This window comes from Loxodonta africana, chromosome 8, assembly GCF_030014295.1.
Source record: "Loxodonta africana isolate mLoxAfr1 chromosome 8, mLoxAfr1.hap2, whole genome shotgun sequence".
Lineage (NCBI taxonomy): Eukaryota > Metazoa > Chordata > Mammalia > Proboscidea > Elephantidae > Loxodonta > Loxodonta africana.
Window position 1 is genome coordinate 101,187,728 of NC_087349.1, and position 24,608 is coordinate 101,212,335.

The following is a 24,608-nucleotide window of genomic DNA, read 5'->3' on the forward strand; positions in this document are numbered from 1 at the left end:
CCACAATTGGTTGCAGAGCAGACCGTTTTGATCCACAGGGTTTTTATTGACTGCTTTTTGGCAGTAGATCACCAGGCATTTCTTTCTAGTCCATCCTAGCCAGGACATTCTGCTGAAACCTGTTCAACATCATAGCAACATGCAAGTCTCCACTGACAAATGGTTGGTGGCTATGCATGAGGTGTATTGGCCAGGAATCACCCAGAATCAAAACAGGTCTCTTGCATGGAGGGTGAGAATTCTACCACTGAATTGCCAATGTCCCTCTGCCACACTTACTCTCCTGCAAACAGGGAAGTGTCTGTAATGGAGAATTAAAATTGGGTTTCTTCTTCCAACTTAGGCTAAGTTGATATCTCAGAGTCATGGAATAGAGCTGGGAAGAAAGCCCAATAAACCCCTAAACTCTGGCAAAAGACAACCCCTCTTCATTTTTGCAAACTGCACAAAGGTCTAAAATCTCTGTGGCATCACGTTCCAAGGCCTGAAGACTTCAAGTTCGATTGTCCTAATGTCAATCCTACAACTTTCGGCAAATCTAACACCTCTGCTCTTGTCCTGTCAGCAGTAGGATGAACTCCCCAACAATACTCATGCATTCATTACGTCCTTTTAATTGTTAATCTGTTTAAAAAAAAAAAAAAAAAAAACCATTGCCATCAAGTTGATTCCAACTCATAGTGACCCTATAGGACAGAGTAGAACTGCAAAGGTTCTTATTAAATCTGGGCTCTGGCTTCTCTTGTCTATGCATCATAAATTCACTTTCTTTACCCTTGTTCTAAGAGACTGGTTACCATCAAGTCAATTCCGACTCATGGTGACCCATGTGTGTCAGAGTAGAATGGTGCTTCATAGGGTTTTCCATGGCTGATTGTTTGGAAGTAGATTGCAAGGCCTTTCTTCTGAGGTGCCTCTGGGTGGACTGGAACCTCCAACATTTCAGTTAGCAACCAAGCACATTAACCTTTTGCACCGCCCAAGGATGTCTGTTCTAAGAGAAACTCCTTCCAATATCTTGTGAGGTCCCCCAACCAGCAGCATCAGCATCACCTGGGAACTTATTAGAAACACAAATACCTGACCCCACCCTGGACCTACTGAATCAGAACTCTGTGCATGGGCCCCAGTGATCTGTGTTTTAGCAAACCCAAGCCATGGTGTTTTCAGTTGCCTCATATTCATGTGAAAGCTGGACGATAAATAATAAGACCGAAGAATAATTGATGCCTTTGAATTATGGTGTTGACGAAGAATATTGAATATACCATGGACTGCCAGAAGAATGAACAAGTCTGTCTCGGAAAAAGGACAGCCAGAGTGCTCCTCGGAATTGAGGAAGGTAAGACTTAGCCTAAAGTACTTTGGACATGTTATCAGGAGGGACTAGTCCCTGGAGAAGGACATCATGCCTGGTAAAGCAGAGGGTCAGTGAAAAAGAGGGAAGACCTTCAACAAGGTGGATTGACACAGTGGCTACAACAGTGGGCTGAAGCATAACAATTGTCAGAATGGCACAGGACTGGGCAGTGTTTTGTTCTGTTGTAAACAAAGTCACTTTAAGTCGGAACTGACTCAATAGCACCTAACGACAACAACCAGGTGATTCTGATGCATGCTAAATCTTGAGAACCACTAACTTAATTTCTCTAGCTGTTATGAGACCTCCAACAAAATACAGTATGAAGAAAAATGCCAGCCAGAGCATGGAGGGTAGGGAGGATCACAATGATCTTCCTGCATGCTCTTGCTTCTGTAAGACCTCTCCAGGCTCTATTAACTTTCTCCATTCCGCCACATGGGGCATGTAGCTGTGGTTCATTATGGCAGCCTGATCTGTCTCTAAAAGGCTAGATGTTATACATTTTGCCTTTGCATATTTCGAGGATTTTTTTTTTCCCTCCTCAAATGAATTTCTCTGTATTTAACCCCATTTGAATTTTACTGTTTTATGCATTTGCTTTTCCAACTATCTAGCACATTCTGCATTTTATCCCATGTTCCAAGACACTTGTCAGCCCTACTTATTTTTATTTCAATTGTGAATTTAATTAGAAGATGCTTTATCCCAAGAGCTAAAACATTGTTAAAAATATACTGCATTACACATGAACAATATATGGGAAGCAGTGGCACAGAAAATCTAGAAAGCATTTAAAGAGTGCTTTTTTTTTTAATTTATTTTTGTTGAATATATTATACACCTTGGTAGTGCCAACCAACACAAACAAACCAATGAAGCCAGCCTGTGAGAGCCAGCAGGAAATATAAAACTTTTCAGGCTCCGACTCATGTTCCTTCCTGTCTCTCATCTTGTGTATAGGATGGACTTCATTCCCTTCTTCTCTGATTAATGCAAACCCTAGGCTAACATGAACTGCCCTTTCCCTCTCCTCCTTTCTTATTGACTTTCCCTGCTCTGAGCCTATTTACACATGACTCATAGCTTGAAAGAGCCCTGGTGGAGCTGTGGTTGAAGTGTTTGACTGCTAACCAAAGGGTCAGTGGTTCGAACCTACCAGCTGCTCTATAGATAAAGTTATGGAAGCCTATTTCTGTAAAGATTTACAGCCTTAGAAACCCTATGGGACAGTTCTACTCTTTCCTATAGGGTTGCTATGAGTCAGAATCAACTTGACGACAGCAGGTTTGGTCTTTTTTGGTCACAACTCGAAATAGGGCAAGAAAGCAATTAGTTATCTGAACCTAGAAGGAGATAAGGGGCCCTGGTAATACAGTGGTTAAGAGCTCAGGCTGCTAACCAAAATGTTGGCAGTTCAAACCTACCAGCTGCTCCTTGGAAGCCCTATGGGGCAGTTCTACTCTGTCCTACTATGAGTCAGAACCAACTCGATGACACCTAACAATAACAACAGAAGGAGATAAACTCCAGCTTCTATTTAAAAAAAAAAAAACTATTGCCATAGAGTTCATTCCAACTCATGGCGACCCCCTATGTGTCAGAGTAGAACTACGCTCCATAGGGTTTTTAGCGGTTAGTTTTTCAGAAGTAGATCACCAGGCTTTTCTTCCCAGGTGCCTCTAGGTGGACTCAAACCCCCAACCTTTCTGTTCGTAGTGGAGCGTATTAACTGTCTGCATCACTGCAAGACTCCATAGACAGTCTACTCAGGGTGTGGTGAGTAAATAGTAATCATGACCTATAAACAGGAAGTAATACAGAGAAAAGTAAGCTTGGGGTATTAGAAATAATTCAGATTCATTATACCAAGCAAAGGGCAATCTTTATGCAACCCCAAGATGTGTCTCCAGATTACAGTAAAATCAAAATAATATTTTTGGAAAATCCCTAGCCACCTGAGAGTCCCTTGTTTTCTTAAAAACATAAAAGTTTAAATATTTTAGGATCTGTAGAGAATATTTTCTAAACCAATAATTAAACTATTAAAATTTCATATTTACAAGAAACAAATGAGATATGTTCAAATTGATAGGCATAATGACTACACTAAACCAAAAAAACCAAACCTGTTGCTGTCAAGTCAATCCCTATTCATACCGACCCTATACTAAAAAAAAAAAAAAATACTAGTGCTGATCAATTCTAAAGTGCAGCGCATCATGAGCTTTCAATTCGAACACGTCTCATTTGTCTCCATACTTCCCAACTAGAGCTTCCTACAGCTTCTCTGACTTCTAGCCACTCACCTGCAACGCTAGACCAGAGCTGAGAGCACTGTGTGATCTCAGACAAGTCATTTAGTCAGGTCTCTGTTTCCTTTCTATAGTGGTATCACCAACACCTAGCAAAGAGGGCTATTGCCAGAATTAAAAACAATGGATGTTAAAAACACTCAGGAGGCATTCAATAAATGGGACCCATAGACTTGGCCTTTCAAGATAAAGGCAATGTAATAAAACATCTTTCTTTATAGAGCTTCTAAGTTTCCCTTTCTCTCCATTTAAGGAATAACTTCATCCTTTTTTTTTTTTTTTCATGGTTTAGTTTTTCCCTAACTCCCTACATTTTTTTTTTTCATAAACTATTCCAGTTGTTGTGGCCAGTTATGTTTTGAATATTTACATATGTTTCTTTATCCAACGATTAGGCAAAATCAAACTATACATGATTTTCACAGTTAAGTCAGTATCTGAGAAACAACGTAATTAAGTAAAATTAAATATTTTCCTAGTGCTGTTTATTTAAAGTACATTAAAATTTTATGTTGAACCACAGAGTTGCTTCATGAAGTAGGCTTAAATCTCTGCTTTGTATTTTCTTATTTGAAGAATATGTATATATAGCTTAAATTATTTAACCATAAAACAGAAAGATTAAAAAATATTTAACTAAGAATATCAGATTTTAGTTTGATATTACTAGTGCTAGTTTTCGTATTTTACCCAAAAGAATTATAGTTTTAGGGATGGAAGATAACAGAAGTGATACCTCTACTGTTCTCTTTCCCTCAGTAAGAGTGATGAAAGAGACATGGATCTCTAGGCTGTTCTATCAGGGTTCACAGTGATTCTACAATTAACAGATACACGTCTACACTGGCAAGTGGAGTGAGACATATGGACTCCATTAGGATGTTACTGTCTATATAATCTTCACGATTCTTGACAAGTAAGAACCTTCAAGAATTTTTATTGGTTTTTCTGAACTGTCCAGTTGAACTCTGGAGGGTAAACAAGATACCAGTGTCCTTAACAAAAAGTGCTTATTTACCTTGGAAGAAAAATCTCTTTCTTAGATTCTTAGGAACCTTAGATTCATCTCTGTCTTTGACTGTGTAGACATAGAACAAGTTCTTAAGAGAACTATTTCATTTTCCTCTCGAATTTCATCTCCTGCACAGCTTAATGCATAAGCCCCCTCTTAGTTCTGTGACTATAATGTAAGATGCAGGGTAGTAATTTTTCCTTTATGGCATTGCATCTGAAGAAGAAATATTTAAATTGATTATTGTCTTATCCAGTTCCTTGATGGTACTTTACCACACCCAGGGCCAATAAAATATTGATGGAATGATAAAACTGAAGACTACCTCATGATTCAGTAACTCAACCTGTAAAAAGCTTTTGTCAAGTAGCAGTATTTAGAAGGACAGCTCAATAGTTTAGCCGGAGTAGACTGACATGCAAATATACATCACATTTTATTAAGCAAATTAAAAATAGATTTAGTGTTTAATATGTCTCCCTACAGAATAAAATTTACTGGATTCAATTGCTGATTATGTGCTCAGCAGATTGGCTAATTACCTTAGGCAGTTGCTCAATGCATATTAATCTGGGTTCCCGTGTTGATTATAACTACCTTTGCTTCATAATCTAGCCTCCACTTAGCACAGTTGTGTAACAATAAGGGTATTTACTAGAAATCTGCCTGCAGGCACCCTGGGAAGAACCCTGAACTAACAGTTGGGAGACTGGGTTCTGCCACTCAGAAAACCACATGGCCTTGGGGCAGTCATCTATTACTTGTTAGGGCCCCCTGAGTCAGTTGCGACTCATAGCAACCCTATATACAACAGAAGGAAATAATGCCCGGTCCTTCACTATCCTCATTATCATTGTTATGCTTGAGCCCATTGTTGCAGCCACTGTGTCAATCCATCTCCTTGAGGGTTTTCCTCTTTTTCTCTGACCCTCTACTTTTGGTCCCTCCTGATAACACGCCCAAAATACGTGAGACAAAGTCTTGCCATCCTCGCTTCCAAAGAGCACTCTGGTTGTACTTCTTCCAAGACAGACTTGTTCATTCTTCTGGCAGTCCATGGTATATTAAGTATGCTTCACCAACACCATAATTCAAAGAAGTCAATTCTTCTTCAGTCTTCCTTATTCATCTAACTCGTGTCTTCAAATTTAAAATCCCCATAATCAAGCCAGGCATATCTACCTCATGGGAATGTTATATGGATCAGGTGAGCAAATGCATTACCACAAGGAAGCAGACGGGAAAATAGCTCCTTAAACACGTTCTCCAAAGTAGCACTTTACCAACAATTGTTTTAAAGGTAATATGTTAACTCGATGGAAAAAAACACTTTAGAAAATTACAAAGGCTCACAATCCCAAATCTCGACGAGGATATAGAGCAACTGGAATTCTCATACATTGCTGCTGGAAATATAAAATGGTACAACCACTTTGGAAATCAGTTCAGTAGATTCTTGAAAAGTTAAAAATGTATTTACAGTATGACCCAGTAATTCCATTCCTCAATATTTATATAAGAGAAACGAATACAGAAGGATACACAAAGATTTGTACAGGAATATTTATAACAGCCTTATTCATTAAACCCCCTTAAATAGCCCAAACTGTAAACAACTCAAATGTCCATCAACAAATGAATGGATAAACAATTGACTGTTTATCTACAGTGGTATACTATTCCACAATAAAAGGGATGAGCTACTGATACACACAAATAAAAGGGGATAAATCTCAAAAGCAGTATGCCAAGCAAAAGAAACCAGATACTAAAGTTGTACGCACTGTGTGATTTTACCTCTAGAATCATGCCAAACAAATCCGTAGTGACAGAAAGCGAATCAGTGGTTGTCTGGGTCTCGGGGCTGGGGTAAACTGATTGCAAAGGGGATGAGGGAACTTTATAAGGTGATAAAAAGGTTTTATACCTTGATCGAGGAGCCCTGGTGGCCCAGTGGCTAAGAGTTTGGCTGCTAACCAGAAGGTCAGTAATTCGAATCCACCAGCTACTCCTTGGAAACCCTATGGGGCAGTTCTACTCTGTCCTATAGGGTCACTATGAGTCACAATCTACTGTACGGTAACAGGTTTGGTTTTGTTTTTGGTATCTTGATTGTGGTGGTAGTTTCATTTGACAAAACTCATAGAACTGTATGCTTAAAATGGGTGCATTTTAGTATGTATAAATTATATCTCAATAAAGTTGACCAAAAAAACAAACATACACAGACTTTGGGAAAGCAGCGAAAAGGTGAAGTTGAAACAACCCAGGATGGCCCTTAGATACTGAGAAAGTGGCCAAAGATTGGCACCTGTTTTGTGGTTTGCTCTGCTCCCAGACTGCCTCCTGTTTTATAAAAAATCTTGCCGTAGCATGCATGAGACCTGGGTTCGATTCCCAGCCAATGCACCTCATGCTCAGCCATCGACCGTCTGTCAGTGGAGGCTTGCATGTTGCTATGATGCTGAACAGATTTCAGTGAAGCTTCCAGACTAAAATGGACTAAGGAGAAAGGCCTGGAGATCTACTTCCAAAATCAAAAAATGAAAACCCTGTGCCTCACAACGGTCTGATCCGTAACCGATCGTGGGGATGGTGCAGGGCCAGGCAGCTTTTCTTTCTGTTATCCATGGCATCACCATCAGCGGCAGCAAACAACAGCAACAACATACCTCTGTGAGTGTGATGATGGATATGAAAGCACTTTGTAAACCAGGGAGGTAGGTCGTGGGGGTAAAACTATCCAATTGACAAAGGTGGCTACTGCTGAGGGCACCCCTGGGCCTCCACGAGGACCCAGCACTGGAATCATTTCCCTTTCCTCTGTCTTTCCTCTCCTCGGCTAAGCCCCTCTTCCCTCTCAGAGCACAATCTTTTAATAACCCATAAAGGAGCTGGTGACTAAATGTACATGAAGACATTTCATTCTTAAGTGTGGCATCATGGCTAAGAGCTCAGGCCCCAGAGTGAGACCAGCTGCAGCACGGTAGCAGGAAAAGCCTATAAAATCATTTAACCTCTCTGTACCTCAGCTTCCTCATCTGTAAAGAGGTGAGACTAGTACCCACATCACAGGCTGAGAAAAGAATTACATGAGATGGGACATGAATGACCTTAACACATTGATTGGCACAGAGTAAGAAAGCAATTAACTAGTAGCTACAAATATTACTTGCTGTTTTTGTTTTGAGGAGGCTCTGGGGAGTGCATATGGTTAAGTGCTTGGCTGCTAACCAAAAGGTTGGAGATTCAAGTCCACCCAGAGGCACGTCAGAAGAAAGGCCTGGCCATCTACTTCTAAGAAATGAGTGATTGAAAACAGCATGGAGCACAGCTCTACTCTGATGCACATAGGGTTTTCACGAGTCAGAGTCGACAACAACTCTGGTTTGTCCTGGCTCCCCTAACCTCTTCCTTAATTTTCCATAGGCTGTCAGAGAGCCTTTTTTCCAGCTCCACAGTAATCCATCCAGATGCTTCTGTCAGGAGAGCAGAAAGTTCCTATATCATATACACTCAGCCTAAGTTGGAACTTTCCCTAAATCCTGGTGATAGAGGATATAACGGTTTGGTACAGCTCATCTATTAAGTTTGAGGTTTGCATTCCAAGTTGATTGTAAGCATTGTATCTATCTATACATATTTGAGCAGGCTGTCAAGTCAGCTACAATCGTGTAGCAGAAAGGGTCCAGCCACAAGCCATGGTAGAGAAATGTAGAAAATTGGGTGTTCCAGCAAGCCAAGTAGGGAATTAATAATATATTTAGAATTCCGAATAAAATACCTGTCAAGTAAGCAACAACATATTACGTACGTAAAAATTCTTGCCTCTTCTGTAGACTATGCACTCTTCCTGAGAAGTATATATCCTTGGAAATAAAACGATTCAACTCCATCTGAAACTTCTGTTCCCTTGGAGTTTTTCCCCTAATTTTTCATTCATTTGTGTATTTTTTACATCCCCCCGTGTAGCTCCACCAACCCTCCCAGACGTCAATGGGTCAAGCAGCCTCCCAAGGCAACCTCCTGCACCTGGCTCACAGCCAAGCCTCCATGTCTCAAAGTCCCGTCCGGCAGGCTTCCTCTTCTTCCTCCTCATCCTCCTCTTCTTCAGCTTTGAGTGTGGGCCAGTTAGTCAGCAGTAAGTATCCTTTCTGGCTCGGTTTAACACTGTGGCCTTCTCATTGCCTATTTGCAATCTCTTCCCTTCTCTTCCTTTCTCTTCCCTTCCCTTCCCTTCTCTGTTTCCCCTCCTCTCTCTCTCCCTCTTTCTCTCTGTTTCTCTTTCTCAGCCCTGCAGAGGGGTTCCCTGGTTCTGCTCTAAGGGACTAGGCCAATATTGGGATGTAGCTCGTGCCCAGCACCGAAGGGTTCACCCAAAGCACACCCCACCTTGATGAGTACATGTACTGGGGGGAAGTGGTTCCATGCCAAGCAGCTCCTGATGTGCTGAGTCAGTCCTGCCTCTTCCGAAGGTAGAAACTGATCAGCTTGCAGGGCATGAACCACACAGCTCAGAGCTGAAATAACCAACAACGGGCGCTCAGCTGCAGGTCAAGCTGCTTTTCTGTGCTTTTGAAGTCCCCTGCCGTTCTGTTTGTAGGTGTCAGAGCAAATAAAAGAGAGGGTGCCTGTGGGCGGGTAGGTGTGTGTACACAATGAGCCACCTTCAGGGGCATGTCGGGGGAGCTGCCTGGACTGGAAGCACATGGAAAATCTCTGAACTACCACTAGTAACATAAAATAAGCCTACAAATCTGTCTCTCTGAGAAGGCCTTATATATAATTTTTAGAAATGGTATTTGGACCTAGGCGAAGACAGCATATTTATACATGCAAATAGAATGCTAAAATGAGTGGGACAAAGATGTAATTTAATGTCTACTATTCACCTTTGGTGCAATTTTTGCCTATATATAAGATTACAGTACATGTACATAGATCATTATTCACCAGGGACCAATTATCCAGTCCTTTAAAGGATTAAAACAATATATAGGCATCTATGCCATAAAATGAGGACTCATGTGAGTAACTGTTTGGTTAAGTGTCATGAATGACCTGTTATAATAGGAACAGGAGGGATTCTCACCTAACATGGGGTAAGTCTAGTAACATGAAGCAAAATGGAAGGTTTTTATGTCCTCCCTCTCCTCCACAAGCACCCATCCGTATCATTATATGACATAAAATGAGGACTCATGTGAGTAACTGTTTGGTTAAGTGTCATGAATGACCTGTTATAATAGGAACAGGAGGGATTCTCACCTAACATGGGGTAAGTCTAGTAACATGAAGCAAAATGGAAGGTTTTTATGTCCTCCCTCTCCTCCACAAGCACCCATCCGTATCATTATATGAATAATTTAGGCAAGAAAGATGACTATGGAATGGAGAAGAGAGTGAAGAACTATAGAAAGATATTAAAATGCCCAGGTACTTCAGTGGCTTAAGCTGGATGCTCTTGATCTTAAAGATGGTTCAGCACCAAATCGTTTTAGAGGACGTGGAGTTTTCCATCAGTTATTTTAGGAACCTGCTTATTTGGGCCAGAAACTCTAGTCTTACTCGAATAAAATCGTGGATAAAATGAATTTAACAGATTTTCCCCAACAGGAACTATTTCATAGAGTTGTTGTAAGGACTGAACGGGACAGTGGATGCAAAGCCACTAGAACAGTGCCTGGTGCATGGTCATCATGCTATAAATTTAGTCATTAATAGCATTATCCCTTCACTTTGTACTAAGCCCAATCCAGCGTCTGTAGTCCAAAAGACCTGAGATTGAATCCCTGCTCCATCTTACTAGGACTGTCTTCAGCAAACACTCCTGAACTTCTCTGAATATGTTTGCTCCTCTGTAAAACTGGTCCATGATATCACCTACATCATAAAAAAAAAGAAAGAATTGAACGAGATCATTATGAGATCACTTAGTATGTTGTCTGGCAAATAATAAGTGCTCAATAAATGTTAACAGCCATTATTCTGAAAGCATTGTTCAAATGGAGTGCTCATCTTGGCAAAAAATTCAAACTTTGTTCCAACTGAATATTCTACATAAAGTACTGCAGAATACTCTGTAAATGGCAACAAGGTCACAGGACAGACAGCTAAGCTTTGGGCCTGAAAGAAAGGAGACCTAGGCCAACCACCTTATAGACAAGAAATAAGTATAAAATTAAAATACAGCCCATCCCACTACTACAGTATTTTACACAATGCGAACACTCAATACATGTCAGGTGGGTGGACAGATGGAAGAATGGACAGATAGATGGGTGGATGGGACTAGGTACTGAAAGGATAGATTAGCCCTTTATAGAAATCAAGTAACTCCCTAAATACAAGGGTGCTTGATGGGCCAGATGGAATTTCAGTTGCATAGTAACCAATGGAACATCTAAGTTCAAGCTTTAAAATGAGGGAACCATATTACAATCTTTGATGTGAAACAGAAAGAACTGAGGAGGGAGAAGCCTTTACTGTATATAGCTGAAACAGAAAACTCAAAACTCATATACAGAAAACTGAATGAGAAGCCCACACTGACTCTACGTGGTCTTCTCTTTCCATTTGAGAGGATCCAGCAATACCATCAGCAGTCTCTCCCTGGATGGCACAAACAGTTAAGCACTTGACTAACCAAAAAGTTGACAGTTCAAATCCAACCAGAGGTGCCTCGAATGACAGGCCTGGCTGTCTGCTTCTGAAAGATCACAGCCATGAAAAACCTGTGGACCTCAGTTTCACTCTGTACACATGGGGTCGCCATGAGTTAGAACTGACTTGAGGGCAACAGGTTTGTTGTTTTTGGTAGCAATACCACCAGGGTCAGACTGTGCAGCAAGCCTATGGCTGAACTTAGAACAATTGCTACAGATTTTGAGCCTATTGCTTAGTCAGTTCCCTTCTGTCTCAAAACCCAACTACAGAATGAGTAATACCTGGATCATTTTCTGATGCCAATTACCTCTATTAGAACCTTCGTTGGTAATGTAGCATTTTCAAAGCACTTTCACCATTTTATTCATTTCAATATTCACAACAGGGTAGTATAAATCTTCATTTTCATATGTTGAAACTGGCACTAATTAGATCCTGAAAAGTTAACCCGTCTTGACTATCTTATGTGAGAGGGGTCAGTTTCAGTCATACCTAGAGACTGTGACTTTCTCTGTGTGACAAATCTCATGGATGACAGAGCCAGGAAGAAAACCCCAGTTGTCTGACTCAAAGCAGGCTCCACATTCTCCATAGTGCAGTTGCCTTAAACAGCAGGACATACACATGGATTTTTATCCAGTGAATTTTTAATAACATCAACATACGAAAAATCTAAACACTTTTCAAATGATGTTTTAAAAGCTTGGTCCCTCCCATGCCTTATAATTAGAACACAGGATTTTCTGTGAGCCAATATGAAGAAAGAAATGAGACATCTCACATGTTTTGAAATTTGTATTCGAGTGAAATATGTATTTAAAATTCTTTTTCTGTGAGATGAAACTTCATCCAATCTATAGCTAAGCTAATTTGGGCGACCCAACCACATATTTCAGACATAGTTGTTATGCATGTTAAATTGCAGAGAAAAAAGAAGGATATTTCAGTTGGAGGCAGTCAATTGAAAAAGAAAAAACACTTACTGAGCACCGTGTATATGCCAGGTAAAGCGATAGAAAGTAAGAAAGCAGAAACAAGCAATCTGTGGTTCCTGCCCTAGGGGAGGTCCTGACATACAATAAAACAAAGAAACAGACATACAATAAAGGGAAATAAATGCTATGATCAACATATGTATAGGGGCTATAGCAATATAAAAAAAAAAAGGGGAAATAAAAAAACAACAAAACCCATTGCCATCACTCTATTCCGACTCATAGCAACCCTATAGGACAAAGTAGAACTGCCCCATAGGATTTCCAAGGAGCACCTGGTAGATTGGAACTGCTGACCTTTTGGTTAGCAGCCATAGCTCTTAACCGCTACGCCACCAGGGTTTTCAATATAGTAAATAGATACCTCAATTTTAAAGGCTGAAACAAACAGAAGATCTGTTCAGAGTAGATAATCCTTTAACTGAATTGGGTGGTTAATTGGCTAACAAATCCCACCAATAGGCCAAGGTCATAAATTTCAATGAGGTCAAACTGGATTTGAACCTTTGGTCAAAGTCATGGTCAATAACTCTAACCCTACTGTTGGCCAACCTGCCATTGTCCCAGATTAACTAAAGTGGGTGGACATCCAAAAATCTTCCCCATTCCAGGCAAAGGAATGAAGAGTTAATTAATGCCTTAATTATGATAGTAGGATACACTTTTTTAAAAAAACCCTGGCTTGTAAGCTTCATTCTTAGACATGATTCGCAATTCATACCATTTTCCACAACCCAGTGAAGTCACCATATTGCAAGTATGCTGCTCTCTCAAATTGTATTGCACGTTCCCAAATGGCTCCTTGTTTCTCAGAAATGTTTGGTAAATATGCCCATTATTTGCTGTGAGACTAGCACTAAAAAGCAGATGGATGTTTACTTAAGGCAGTTAATTCATACTTGGCAGCTTCTTTAAAGACGCATATTTCTCCTATAACAATCCCACAAGTATGGGTCATAGAAGGATGACTTTGATGAATGGTGACTGCTCAGCCAGTTTAGCGTCCCCTCATACTCATGCCCAGGCTGCCGGAAGGAGCTAAACTTAAAAAAGAAAATCTGTCCTAGTTCTTCCTGAGCACTCGATTCAGTATGGGCCCAGTGACCATGCAACCCAATTCTTATACAATTTGCCTTCAGCCCCCCATAAAAATCCTTTCACATTTTAGTCCATGCATTCCAGATTTGACTGGGAAAGGCCATCATTTTACTTGAGTCACTATCAATTTACAACGCTGTTTTATCCTCCATCTCCAGGCCAGTTAATACCTGTATAGGTTGTCTTCCAGCTCCTTTAGCAAGGGTCAGATTAGGATGGGCCCCAACAGTCATTGCTATTGCTTTCTGATCATGTATTTAAAACACTGGGCTGACTTAATCTGAAACAAACTTCTCTGAAAGATGCTACCTGGTTAGAGGTGTTGGATCCACCTTCTGGGGATCTAAAGTTTTCTTCTGAGCTTCCCATCAAGGTGGCCTTTGATTCATCCTTAAAATGAACCCAGCCTCCCCAGGGCCAGGAGAATGGGTAACGGAAAGCCAGATTGACTATCCCGGGGTGGAATCTCAACCTCTGAGCTAGATTTGAAGCTAAGGTGATGTTCGAGGGAAACCTCCAATTACCACATCCACCTCTTGCTTCCCTTCCTCAAGCAGAAGGGTATATATCCCGTAAGGAAGGAGAACTATGTGAACAGTGGGAGAAACCTCAAGAGTTTAAGACAGGAACTTTGGGATCAAAAAAAATAACATTAGTCTTTTGATTGATTCAAAATATCTTACAGACACCATCTAATGAATAAAACTCTTTGTCCAGGGGTGGGCTTCCTCTTTGGATAAGGAGACCTTTTGTAGTCTTGGAACTCACGGAAAAAAACCGGCAATAATACATTTTTTTCATCCCACTTTTGTGGATAAGAACATGAATATAAAGAAAGCCAAGCAACTCGCCTCCAACACTGCACAAAGAGATGCTGAGTTTTCATCCCTGGGTCTTTGCCAGTGGTCCATCACCCTGTTTAAATTTCACAAGAATCCCTATCTTAGAACTGGGAAGACAAGAGGGAAGTGTGTGAGAGGAGGAAGAGGGAATTCAACTTCCTGTGTGATGAATGTTGTTTGGGGGCCTCTTGGAAGCCACTCCTATGGGACAGTTCTATTCTGTCCTATAGGGTCACTATGAGTTGGAATCAACTCGATGGCCACACGTTTGGGTTTTGGTTTTGTTTTGTTTTGTTTTGTTTTGTTTTGTTTTTGGAAGACATTGGGCTCAGTGGCACAGGCTCCCATCTCTCTGAGCATTAGAATGAAATTATTGATAATCCACACAATACTGCTCAATGCATCGGGGCTAAAAGTCCACAGCCTGCCTTTTTGCTTTTCAGTGATCTGGCAAAAAGCAGCCAGCACCATCACACATACAGTTAGTTCTTGGTCTCAGGGAACTAATTACGAGACATAAAAAATAAAGGCAACAGGAGAAGGGAAAAAATATGACAGAACCATTTTACATGAAATTGCAACCAAGCCATAAACCTGCCCATTATTGTACTGTTAAGTCTGGTGGCAGCACAGGCCCTGGGACTGGAGTAAAACCAGTTGCCATCAGGTCAGCTCCAACTCGTGCCAACCCCCTGTGTTTCAGAGAGGAATTGTGCTCCCTTAGGTTTTCGATGGCTGTGAACTTTTGGAAGTAGATCGCCAGGCTTTTCTTTCAAGGCACCTTGGGCATATTCAAACTGCCAAGCTTTTGGTTAGTATCTGAGTCAATAACCGTTTGCACCACCCAAGGATTTGTGGGACTGGAATAGACCAGAGGAAATCGTTCCAGATTAAAGACCTGTGCCTCATGTGCTGGTTAACTCAACTGATTCTCTTTGAGCTAGAATTGGGGTTCATATGAGCCAAGATCACAAATTTACTTCCCACAGGGGCTCAGAGAGTCTCTCCCTGCAGCCCCAGAACACCGGGCCCCCTAGGTCCCTCACTCCCAAGATGTTTGCTACTCATCATATGCGGTGGAGGTACAGGTAGGGGAAAGAGCAAAGAGGAGTCTGCCTGCCCAGGATCCCCTTCTCACCAGGCCTGTCTGGCCCCATCAGTCTTGCACAGGTGGGAGAGCAGTTTTCTGTGTTGTGGAACCTGGTGACTAATAATGCTAAAGGGTCAAGAAAAGACAATGCATTGCAGAAGATCCACACCCAGACTCGGTCAGGCTGGAACCACCTAGAGAAGAATTTCAGAAAGTGGGTTGTGGACCCCTGTGGCAGAATAACCTGTGATGCTAGTTAGAAATGAACATTGCTGGGCTCTACCAGGTGATTCCGATGCCCCCCAAAGTAAGAAAAACAGAGTCCTGCAAACCAAATTGTTCGAGGAAAGCCTCTGCCTTTGTTTCTCTCCCTCTGTTTTGAACCTCCGTTGTCTCCCTTTGCACGACGGCCACCGCCCTCCTCCCTGTCTGTTGAAGAGAAGCCAAGCCCCTCTCTCGAGGTACCCTTCTGTGCCCAGTGCCCCTCCCTCCTCTAATCGGTGTTGCTCAGCTACTTTTTAATTATCACCACTCCCAACGAGGCTTTTTAGACTACTTTTTCCTAATTGTCCTCTACCCCCCATGACATTGTGGAGGCCTGGTAGTGCAGTGGTTAAGAGATTTGCTGCTAACCAAAAGGTCAGGAGTTTGAATCCCTATGGGGCAATTCTACTCTGTCCTATAGGGTCACTATGAGTCAGAATCAACTCTCTGGCAATGGGTTTGGTTTGGGTTCCCTATGAAATTGTAACATCTCAGTGACACTGCATATCTCTTTGTATACCGTGGCCCTTTGCAGGGCACTATCATTGTAATTTACTAAGATTTTTTTTACCCCCCACCCGAAGAACAAATTTTGCCCCTCCTTTGGCTTGGGGTCAGAAAACCTGGTGGTGTAGTAGTTAAGAACTACAGCTGCTAACCAAAAGGTTGGTAGTTTGAATCCACCAGGTGTTCCTTGGAAAACCTATGAAACAGTTCTACTCTGTCCTATAGGGTCACTATGAGTCAGAATCAACTCGATGGCAACTGGTTTATGGATTTGGCTTGGTGTTACCATGAGTCGGAATCAACTGGAGAGCAAAATATTAGAGTTGTTTTTTGTTTTTTGGAGAAGGTGGGTGGGAGGCAACACCAGTCACGTTGAAAATGCATGCCTTAAATGCAGAGGTTAAAACTTAAAACCCTCTGGGCTCAGCAGTCAGACCAAAAAAAAAAAAAAAATCCCCTTGAATCATGAAGAGTCCACGCATTACAGAGTAGAACCGCTCCATAAGGTTTGCTCGGCTGTAGAGGTTAGCTTTTCGAACCCACCAGTGGCTCCGTGGAAGACCTGGTGATCTGCCCCCATAAAGATGACAGCCTAAAAAACCCTATGGGGCAGTTCTACTCTGTCCTGTAGGATTGCTGTGAGTTGCAATCCACTTGATGCCATCTCTACAAAAGCAGATCACCACACCCTTCTTTTGTGGCATCTCTAGATGGGTTTGAACAGCCAACCTTTTAGGTTAATAGTTGAGCACAAATTGTTTGCCCCACAGAGTGACTGGCAGGCAGAGGCCTGAGGAAAACTGGAGATGAGGATGGTGAGGATCTGAGAGGCAGTCACTCAGGTTCCAGCTGGCTGATTGTTTCCCAGTGCCAGTGCAGGCCCAGCTCAGCCAAAGCTTCCAGAATGTCAAGAGAAGGTGAAAATCTAGATTTTTCATTAGAAATCTTCCAGTGTTTAAATGTTGGCAAATAATTCAAAATACTTTTAAGTACTAGGCAAGCTAGGTCTCATTTGCAGGCTGCTCATTTGTAACTTCTGCGCTGGGAATTTTAAAATGAAATGAGAGAAAGGGCTCAAGGCTCCTGTGTGCTTGGGTGTGACTTCCCGGAGGCCTTAGGGAACCTGGAAGCTGCTCTTGGCTTCTGTGCTGGTGGGATTTAAGATCTAGAGGGCAACCTCCACCAGGGACAACCCAAATAAGCCTTTCAATAACAAGATATTGTCAGCCTTCTGGGGGAAATTTTTGGAAGAAAAAGCAGGGTTTTAATTAATCATGAAAGCGAGGCAGCTTCATAGTCCTCCTGTCTGAGCCCCAGCCCCTTCCATACACAGAGATTCTCAATTGTGCTATAATGAAACATTTGCCACTCATAGCACACACTCCCTACTCCACCCACCAACATCCTTCCTAGCCCCACAATGCTTTGTTCCTTTCTGCATCTGTGCTTGTCTGCACACTGTCCCCGCTGTCCATAAAATGTCGGAATCGACTCGACGGGTGCAGGTTTTTTCATTCTCTGAAAGGAGTCCCTAGGTGGATCAAATGGTTAACACACTCAGCTGCTAACCTTGGAAGAATATCCTGGCAATCTACTTCCAAAAAATCAGCGATCAAAAACCCTGTGGAGCCCAGTTCTACTCTGACACACATAGGGTTGTCACACGTAGTCAACTACACACACGTAGTCGACTAGACGGCCACTAGTGATATTCTCCAAAAGCAGCCCCTTGGGTAAGGCCCAGGGGAAGCCCCCCTCCTGTTGCCTCTCCCTTCTTGGCACATTCTATTGTGAGCATCACACCGTTAGTCATTGAGTATACTCTGGCTGATACTCTCCTCTAATTGTTTCTTATGCATTTGTATTGATCCCCCAACTCCTATAGACTGTTAACTCCAAGAAGGCCAGGCTGCTTCTTATATTTCTCTTGTCCCCTCCCTCCATTCAGTTAGGGCACCCAGCAGTCCCTTAAATAATATGTACAGACAGTAACACCTGTAAGGCAGAGTCTATTGACAGGGTCAGTTGTCCTTTGGCAAGAGAGGATCCCTGTCTCGCAATAAGAGACTTTATACATGAAGCTTCAAGCCCACCACAAATGCTAATGTCCTTATTTAAAAGTCCTTGAAAAATTGGCACTTGGGATGCCAATGTTTATTTCTTATCATGATAACAGGAGTTTCAATAGCCCTGAGCCCAGAAGAGTAATATACTCAGCCACAGTCGCTGGACAAGCACTAGAATTTACTGAAATTGACGGGTTATTGTGCAGCAAGAGGAAAAGACAAACTTTTCACCTAAGTCCAAGGAATGAGGTGAAGAACAATAGAGGCAGCTCACTGGGAGAATGGCTTCGCTACAGGCAGGACTGAGCAACACTTTGAAATCTTCCACCATCCCCATCCCATGCTGTCTCCAGCCTGCTGCACGCTTTCATTTATCCAGGGATCAGTAGCAGGGGGAGGGGGAGTTTCATTCTCCAGCTGTTGTGTCATTTCCCTTGATAAGTCCTAAATTGACCATGTTATCCGGTACCAAAGGAGCCTTTCTGTGGTAGGCATTTTTTTATTATGCGCCATTTCAGGGGACAAAGGCAGCTGTGTCAGTAAACTGCTATGGGTAGAAAAAAGACAATATTGTTCTCACAGATTCATAAGCACGCCCTTCTGAGGGGCTAATGCAAACATAAGAAATGAGGCAACATTGCCATCTACTAGCCTAGCTTCAAGAAACCCTGGTGGCACAGTGGGTAAGCCCTTGCCTGCTAACCAAAAGTCGGCAGTTTGAACCCATCAGCCCCTCTGAGGGAGAAAGATGTGGCAATCTGCTTCTGTAAAAACTACAGCCTTGGAAACCCTATGGAGCAGTTCTACTCTGTCCTGTAGGGTCACTATGAGTCGGAATCGACTCAACAGCAAAGAGTTTGGTTTCTTTTTTTTAGCCTGGCTTCATCAGTGGTCAGGTGAAGGAAAAACAGCAAATACCATCTCCTTCAAGGGCTTTTTTTTAGCACTAAAGATCTCAATCAAGATATTTCAAATAGAAACCGTTCCATTTTTGTATTTTTGCACATTCAAACACATTTACAGACAAAATGGAGTTACCGCTGCCCCCCCCACCCCATAGCAAGCGCTGCTATTTGTTAAACCCTAAGAAACCTGTGGATTTATCTGGGATAGAAACATCTCCAAGGATGATTTATGGCGGGCCAATGAGTTGAGGATAGGGGCTTGGGTGCCTCACCTGGGAGACAAAGAGAACATTCCACAACGCCAGTTTCCCCACTGCTTTGCTATTAAAGACACTTTCCTATAAACCGTAATAAACAGATATGACTCGGATGTGCGTTGACAGTATTGATCCTATTTTTAAAAACATCTCCACAGATCCTCAAACGGCAGCGGGTGAGGTGGATGGGGTTAATCTGGAGGAGATCCGAGAGTTTGCCAAAGCTTTTAAAATCCGGCGCCTGTCCCTTGGTCTGACGCAGACTCAGGTGGGACAGGCTCTGAGTGCCACGGAGGGCCCCGCATACAGCCAGTCGGCCATCTGCAGGTAACCCGCACCCGCGTCTTGTCACCTGTCCTGGCCCGGCCTCGTTTGTCCTCGAGGCTTAGCTTTTCTTCATCGGGTGGGCAAAGCTGAGGGGCCACGCATGGGAACAAAGTCAGGGGTAGCTATATGTTGGGATTGTTGGTATATGATGGAAATAAAGGTGCTGAAACAGACTCGGAACCCTGGCTTGATAACTCAGGTCAACTCACAAAGAACCTCCAAGGCGGTCTTGGTACAAATACACAACCCCAAGCCAGGGGGCTTCCCTCTGGGACCACCCTTCTGTGCAGTGAGAGCCATCCTTTCCTGTCAGCAATGAGGGATCCTGAGCAAACATTGTAAAGCTGCCAGTCCTCATTTGTGTTAACATTCCCACCATCTCTGCCCAGGGATACCCCTCATGATTTTCCAAGAAAACACACAGCCAAAAAAAAATTAACTGTCTCATTACCTGAAGGAATGATTTAACTTGCCCTCCCAGACACAGCTTTCAAAGCACATTTGAAAAAGCAGTAGCTGCTTTCAATGGCTCTGAAAAGCGTAGGGAGAATCTGGTCTACTGTGGTTCCCCTGAGATTAAATAAACAAGTGACAGATCCAGCCTTGGTTGCGTTCAAGTTGATCTGGGTTAAGTTGTCAGAGGCAGACCCTGCTCGTGCATGTGTGTGTTGCACTAATCCCATGTTTATGCATGAGTCAACAAAGGCACTTCAGTAAGAGCTTTTTCCTCTTGGGCAATGCCTTATGGGTCCTCCTCCATCAGGAAAACCCAAGAAACCAACTCTAAACTCATTTAAGTGGATTTTGTTCTTGGTGATCCATGAAATGCCGTCTTTTTATCTGCTCTTTATACTTTTAATGTATTCCCCAAAGGACCGAAGTGTACTTTTCCTGCAGTTTAAGACTTAGGTTATAAATAACATCAGTATGGGGTAGTAGCTTGCAGCTCACATTTTGCTCAATGATTTTCCATAAAACCCATTGATTGTTGTTAAATACAAAAAGCACCATAGGATCCTCTCACTTCTATGGCCTCCCCCACTGTTTTTTCTTATAAGATACCTCCCTGTAGAAAATAACCTTTATTCAGTCTATACAAGGATACTACTGCTGGGAAATTTGTCTCAAGGCTTTATAACTGCATATGTTATTCTGAACAACATCTACTGAAGCATGAGCTCTAACAAGCAGCACCAATGATATGAATACTGCCGCTCCCTGCTGGGAAACATTAATTTTGTTTCATCTTGACAGACTTGTGATAAAGGCAGCCACAGGTTTTTAAGTTGTTGCCAATTTGTTATTGTTGCTAAATTCGTGTTTGGCTTATTTTTTAGTCCTAAAATGTGATTTCCTTATTTTGTCTTAAACGCTACCTGATGTTTCTCAGGCATCCCCAGTCAAATATGTTGATTCCTAAAGTCTTCCCCCGAGAGGGGAGCCCATAAAGCTATGGCTGAAATGAAAAGAGACCTTGGAAATTCATTGCATGATAAAACATGCCAGATGCCTTGACTAGCTTCTTTTCTCTAGCTTCCAGCGTTTCCTGAGGTAGCCTCAGGAGCTAGCTACAGAGAAAAGAATGGAAAGTATTGAAAGAGACCTAGCTCTTACATTGGGACCATGTCAGTTAATTCAAAGGGTTGGAAAACCAAAAAACGAAACCCACTGCCGTCGAGTGGATTCCAACTCATAGGAAGGGTTGGAAGGAATCTGCATTTGAGCCTACACCCAGGTGTCGCTTCCTTATTACCTGTCGTGTATCCTAGGTGCTGCTTTGAGAGGTCACCCAGAGGAAAAGACACTGCCAATGCCCTGGACATCCTTATCACGAGCTTTGGCCCCCAGTGCTGTGGAGTCGTAAAGCCTGTGTCATACTATCAAGAATTTAAGCTTAGGCCTTTTACGGTAAACAATGGCAAAATGTGGCATGTGGCAAATTAGCAGGGCAATGACAGTCTCTGGGGAGCTTGCCACAAATGACAAGCTTATGAAATGACATTAAATGGTTTTCTCCTTTGGTATGGAAAGCAAAATGTACTTCTTCCCTCCTGGGCCAGTACTAGAAGTTGGGATTTTAAAAACAAGCAAAAAACTCCTTGAATTACACATGGAAGTGTATGCTATGGGGAGCGCATTAAAATTTGGTACTATTTGTGCTGCTTGTCACAACATATCTAAAATACAGTGCCAAAAATAAGATCACGGCATATAATCTTATGCCTGTTCTATAATCCTATAGTCACATAGTCTTATGCCTATCCTTTTGTGTTCTTTTGCAAACATCTCTTAACTGACTAAAGCAGGCTTATTTTAGCTCCATGAGAGCAGACCAGTGTAATAAGATGCAATCTGCAACCAGGCTGTTGTTTTTCAACAGCACTGAACAATTTAAAAGAGAGAGGGGAATTCTGGGTAACCAAAATTGTCATACTATCCAGTACGGATAGCTGTGAATTCAGATTTAGAATAAACAAACAAATAAAAAGGAATGGGTGCTTTTTTGTATTTCATCAAGAGTGAGGATGAATTTAGTACCAGGATGACCTCTTAAAACATTCTATATAATTTTGTCCAAGATGCTTCATATTTTTTAAAGTCAATGTAGCAAAGAATTGCTGATGGCAATTGATGTATAGAAGACCTCATTTACAGAAAATGATATCATTCAAGGACAGTTTGCAGATATCACACATTAAACACAGCTTGATGCCCTGGTACAAAAGTACACCATTATGCTGGACCTGTTTGGAAGGCATGAGGTGGCCTTAGCACATCCCAGGGTGGGTTGTTCATAGTGATTACAATGTGTCCAGCTGTTTGAGTGGAACAGTAAAGTAGCAACTGGCTCTGTTTCACCTGGAAAAGGAGCATGCTGGTAACTTACATATGGTGAAAATTGTTTGCTACCAAAAAGAGAGAGAGTTAAAATGAGACACACATGACAGAGAGACATAAAAGAAACTTAGCCCAGTTGCCATCCATGACTATTACAATAACTATATAACGTTTTCATCACCAAATCAATGGGTGGAATTTAAAAAAAGCCAAATGTCGTCAAAGAAAATTTGGTACACTGTTAGGAGTGAAAGAAAGTTTTATTGAGGAATAATACGGCTTGAGCTGGGCAGTGCTAAGTAAAAATACAAAGCACTCTACTATTCAAGCTGAGAGAGGGGTCTGCATACACAGAGAACAAAGGGAAGGTAGGGGGTTAATGATTGATTATAGATAAGATCAGCTTCAGCTTGAAGTCCTTTGAAATGTAAAGGTCGGTTACTTGGCTAGAAGCAAGTGAGTTACCTACCACCTAGGTGAGTGGCGTCAGCAGGTGATACATGATTGCAGTCATGAACACATTTTTCCCAGAAACAAATTGTTTACGTCTTGACACATTCCTCTCATGAACAAATGGTTTACATCCTGACCTTTGCTTCCTGGGAATGCATGCTGGCCTTCTTTTGTCTGACACAAGTGCCTCCAGTTTGAAACTTTTCCTTTTACAGTGTAAAGCACATAAAGAAATAATTTTAAATGAAAGAACATGACAATTATTGTGTTAATTGTTGCCTTAAAGATTCTAAGGATTGGGGACAAGGTGCTGGTACAATGAAAATAAAAGCTTAGATCTTAGAGTTTTTTCTCATTGTCATATCTGTGTGTCTTGCTGTCTCACCCCTCCCTGACCCTCTCATTGTGTGTGGCTTGAGGGTTGCATGCTCTGGCATGAGGCATGGTGGGAAAGTGGGCATTGGCTGAGGGTGGGGGTGGCCACCTTGCAGCTGGCTGTTAACCTGGAGTGAATTAGCTCTGCCAGTCAGTCAGGCAGGCAGGCAGGAGGCCCACCCTGGCAGAGGACTCAGTGTAAGACTGTTCTTTCTCAATTTTCCCCCCAGACACACCATCCTGAGAAGCCACTTTTTCCTACCACAGGAAGCCCAAGAGAACACTATAGCTAGCAGTCTGACAGCCAAACTGAACCCTGGCCTTTTGTATCCTGCCAGGTTTGAAAAGCTGGACATCACCCCTAAAAGTGCCCAGAAGATCAAGCCGGTGCTTGAGCGGTGGATGGCTGAGGCTGAGGCCCGCCATCGAGCAGGTATGCAGAACCTGACCGAGTTTATCGGGAGTGAGCCGTCCAAAAAGCGCAAGCGGCGCACCTCCTTCACACCCCAGGCCCTTGAGATCCTCAATGCCCACTTTGAGAAGAACACACACCCCTCTGGGCAGGAAATGACAGAAATTGCTGAGAAGCTGAACTATGACCGGGAAGTAGTTAGAGTTTGGTTCTGCAATAAGAGGCAAGCCCTGAAGAACACGATTAAACGCTTAAAACAGCATGAGCCGGCCTCTGCGGTCCCTCTGGAGCCCTTAACAGACTCTCTGGAAGAAAACTCCTAAGGAGAAGCCCACCACATCATCGGATGCAAAATTCACAGAAACTCACTCCATCCAACCTTGGGATGTCAAAATAAAATAAAATAATTTAAAAAATAGTCCCAGTCATCACCCCTGTAAGTAAGAGACTAAGAAAACTACCAAGTGGACAGAATGGTTTATAAGTGTCCGTTGGTTTTCCAAAAACAAACAAAAAAATTTTTTTTGAAAATTTTTAAACAAGGAATACACCACGCTGAAGGTGTGTGTGATAGGATAGTTCCCTCGCCCCACCTGTCTCCCCGAAGGATTTTTTAATGACTTAAAGCAAACCAAATAACCACATACTCTTTTCTGTATATTAAGAAAATGTGAACGCGTTTTAAGGAAAAAGAAAAAAACAAAACTAAGCCAAAAAAAAAAAAAAAACCCACACACGAAATGACAAAACAGCAAGCAAGCAAAAACTTTTACCTGTTAAAAGCGAATACAAGCCTGCCACCTGGAGGAAGGACTATATCCTTTCA

At 42.2% G+C, this 24,608-nt stretch overlaps 1 protein-coding gene across 2 annotated transcripts in view; it reads left to right on the forward strand.

Annotated features, from left to right (window-relative positions):
• Window positions 1-24,105, forward strand: part of POU6F2 (POU class 6 homeobox 2) — a 586,290-nt gene extending 562,185 nt beyond the window's left edge. The window contains exons 8-10 of one of the 2 annotated variants that reach the window (XM_064290152.1): window positions 8,660-8,828; window positions 19,536-19,704; window positions 23,601-24,105. In XM_064290152.1, the coding sequence (XP_064146222.1) occupies window positions 8,660-8,828; window positions 19,536-19,704; window positions 23,601-24,105 (843 nt within the window). The remainder of the gene's footprint in view (window positions 1-8,659; window positions 8,829-19,535; window positions 19,705-23,600) is intronic. The other variant, XM_003406904.4, reaches the window with a different exon arrangement.
• The last annotated feature ends 503 nt before the right edge of the window (window positions 24,106-24,608 follow it).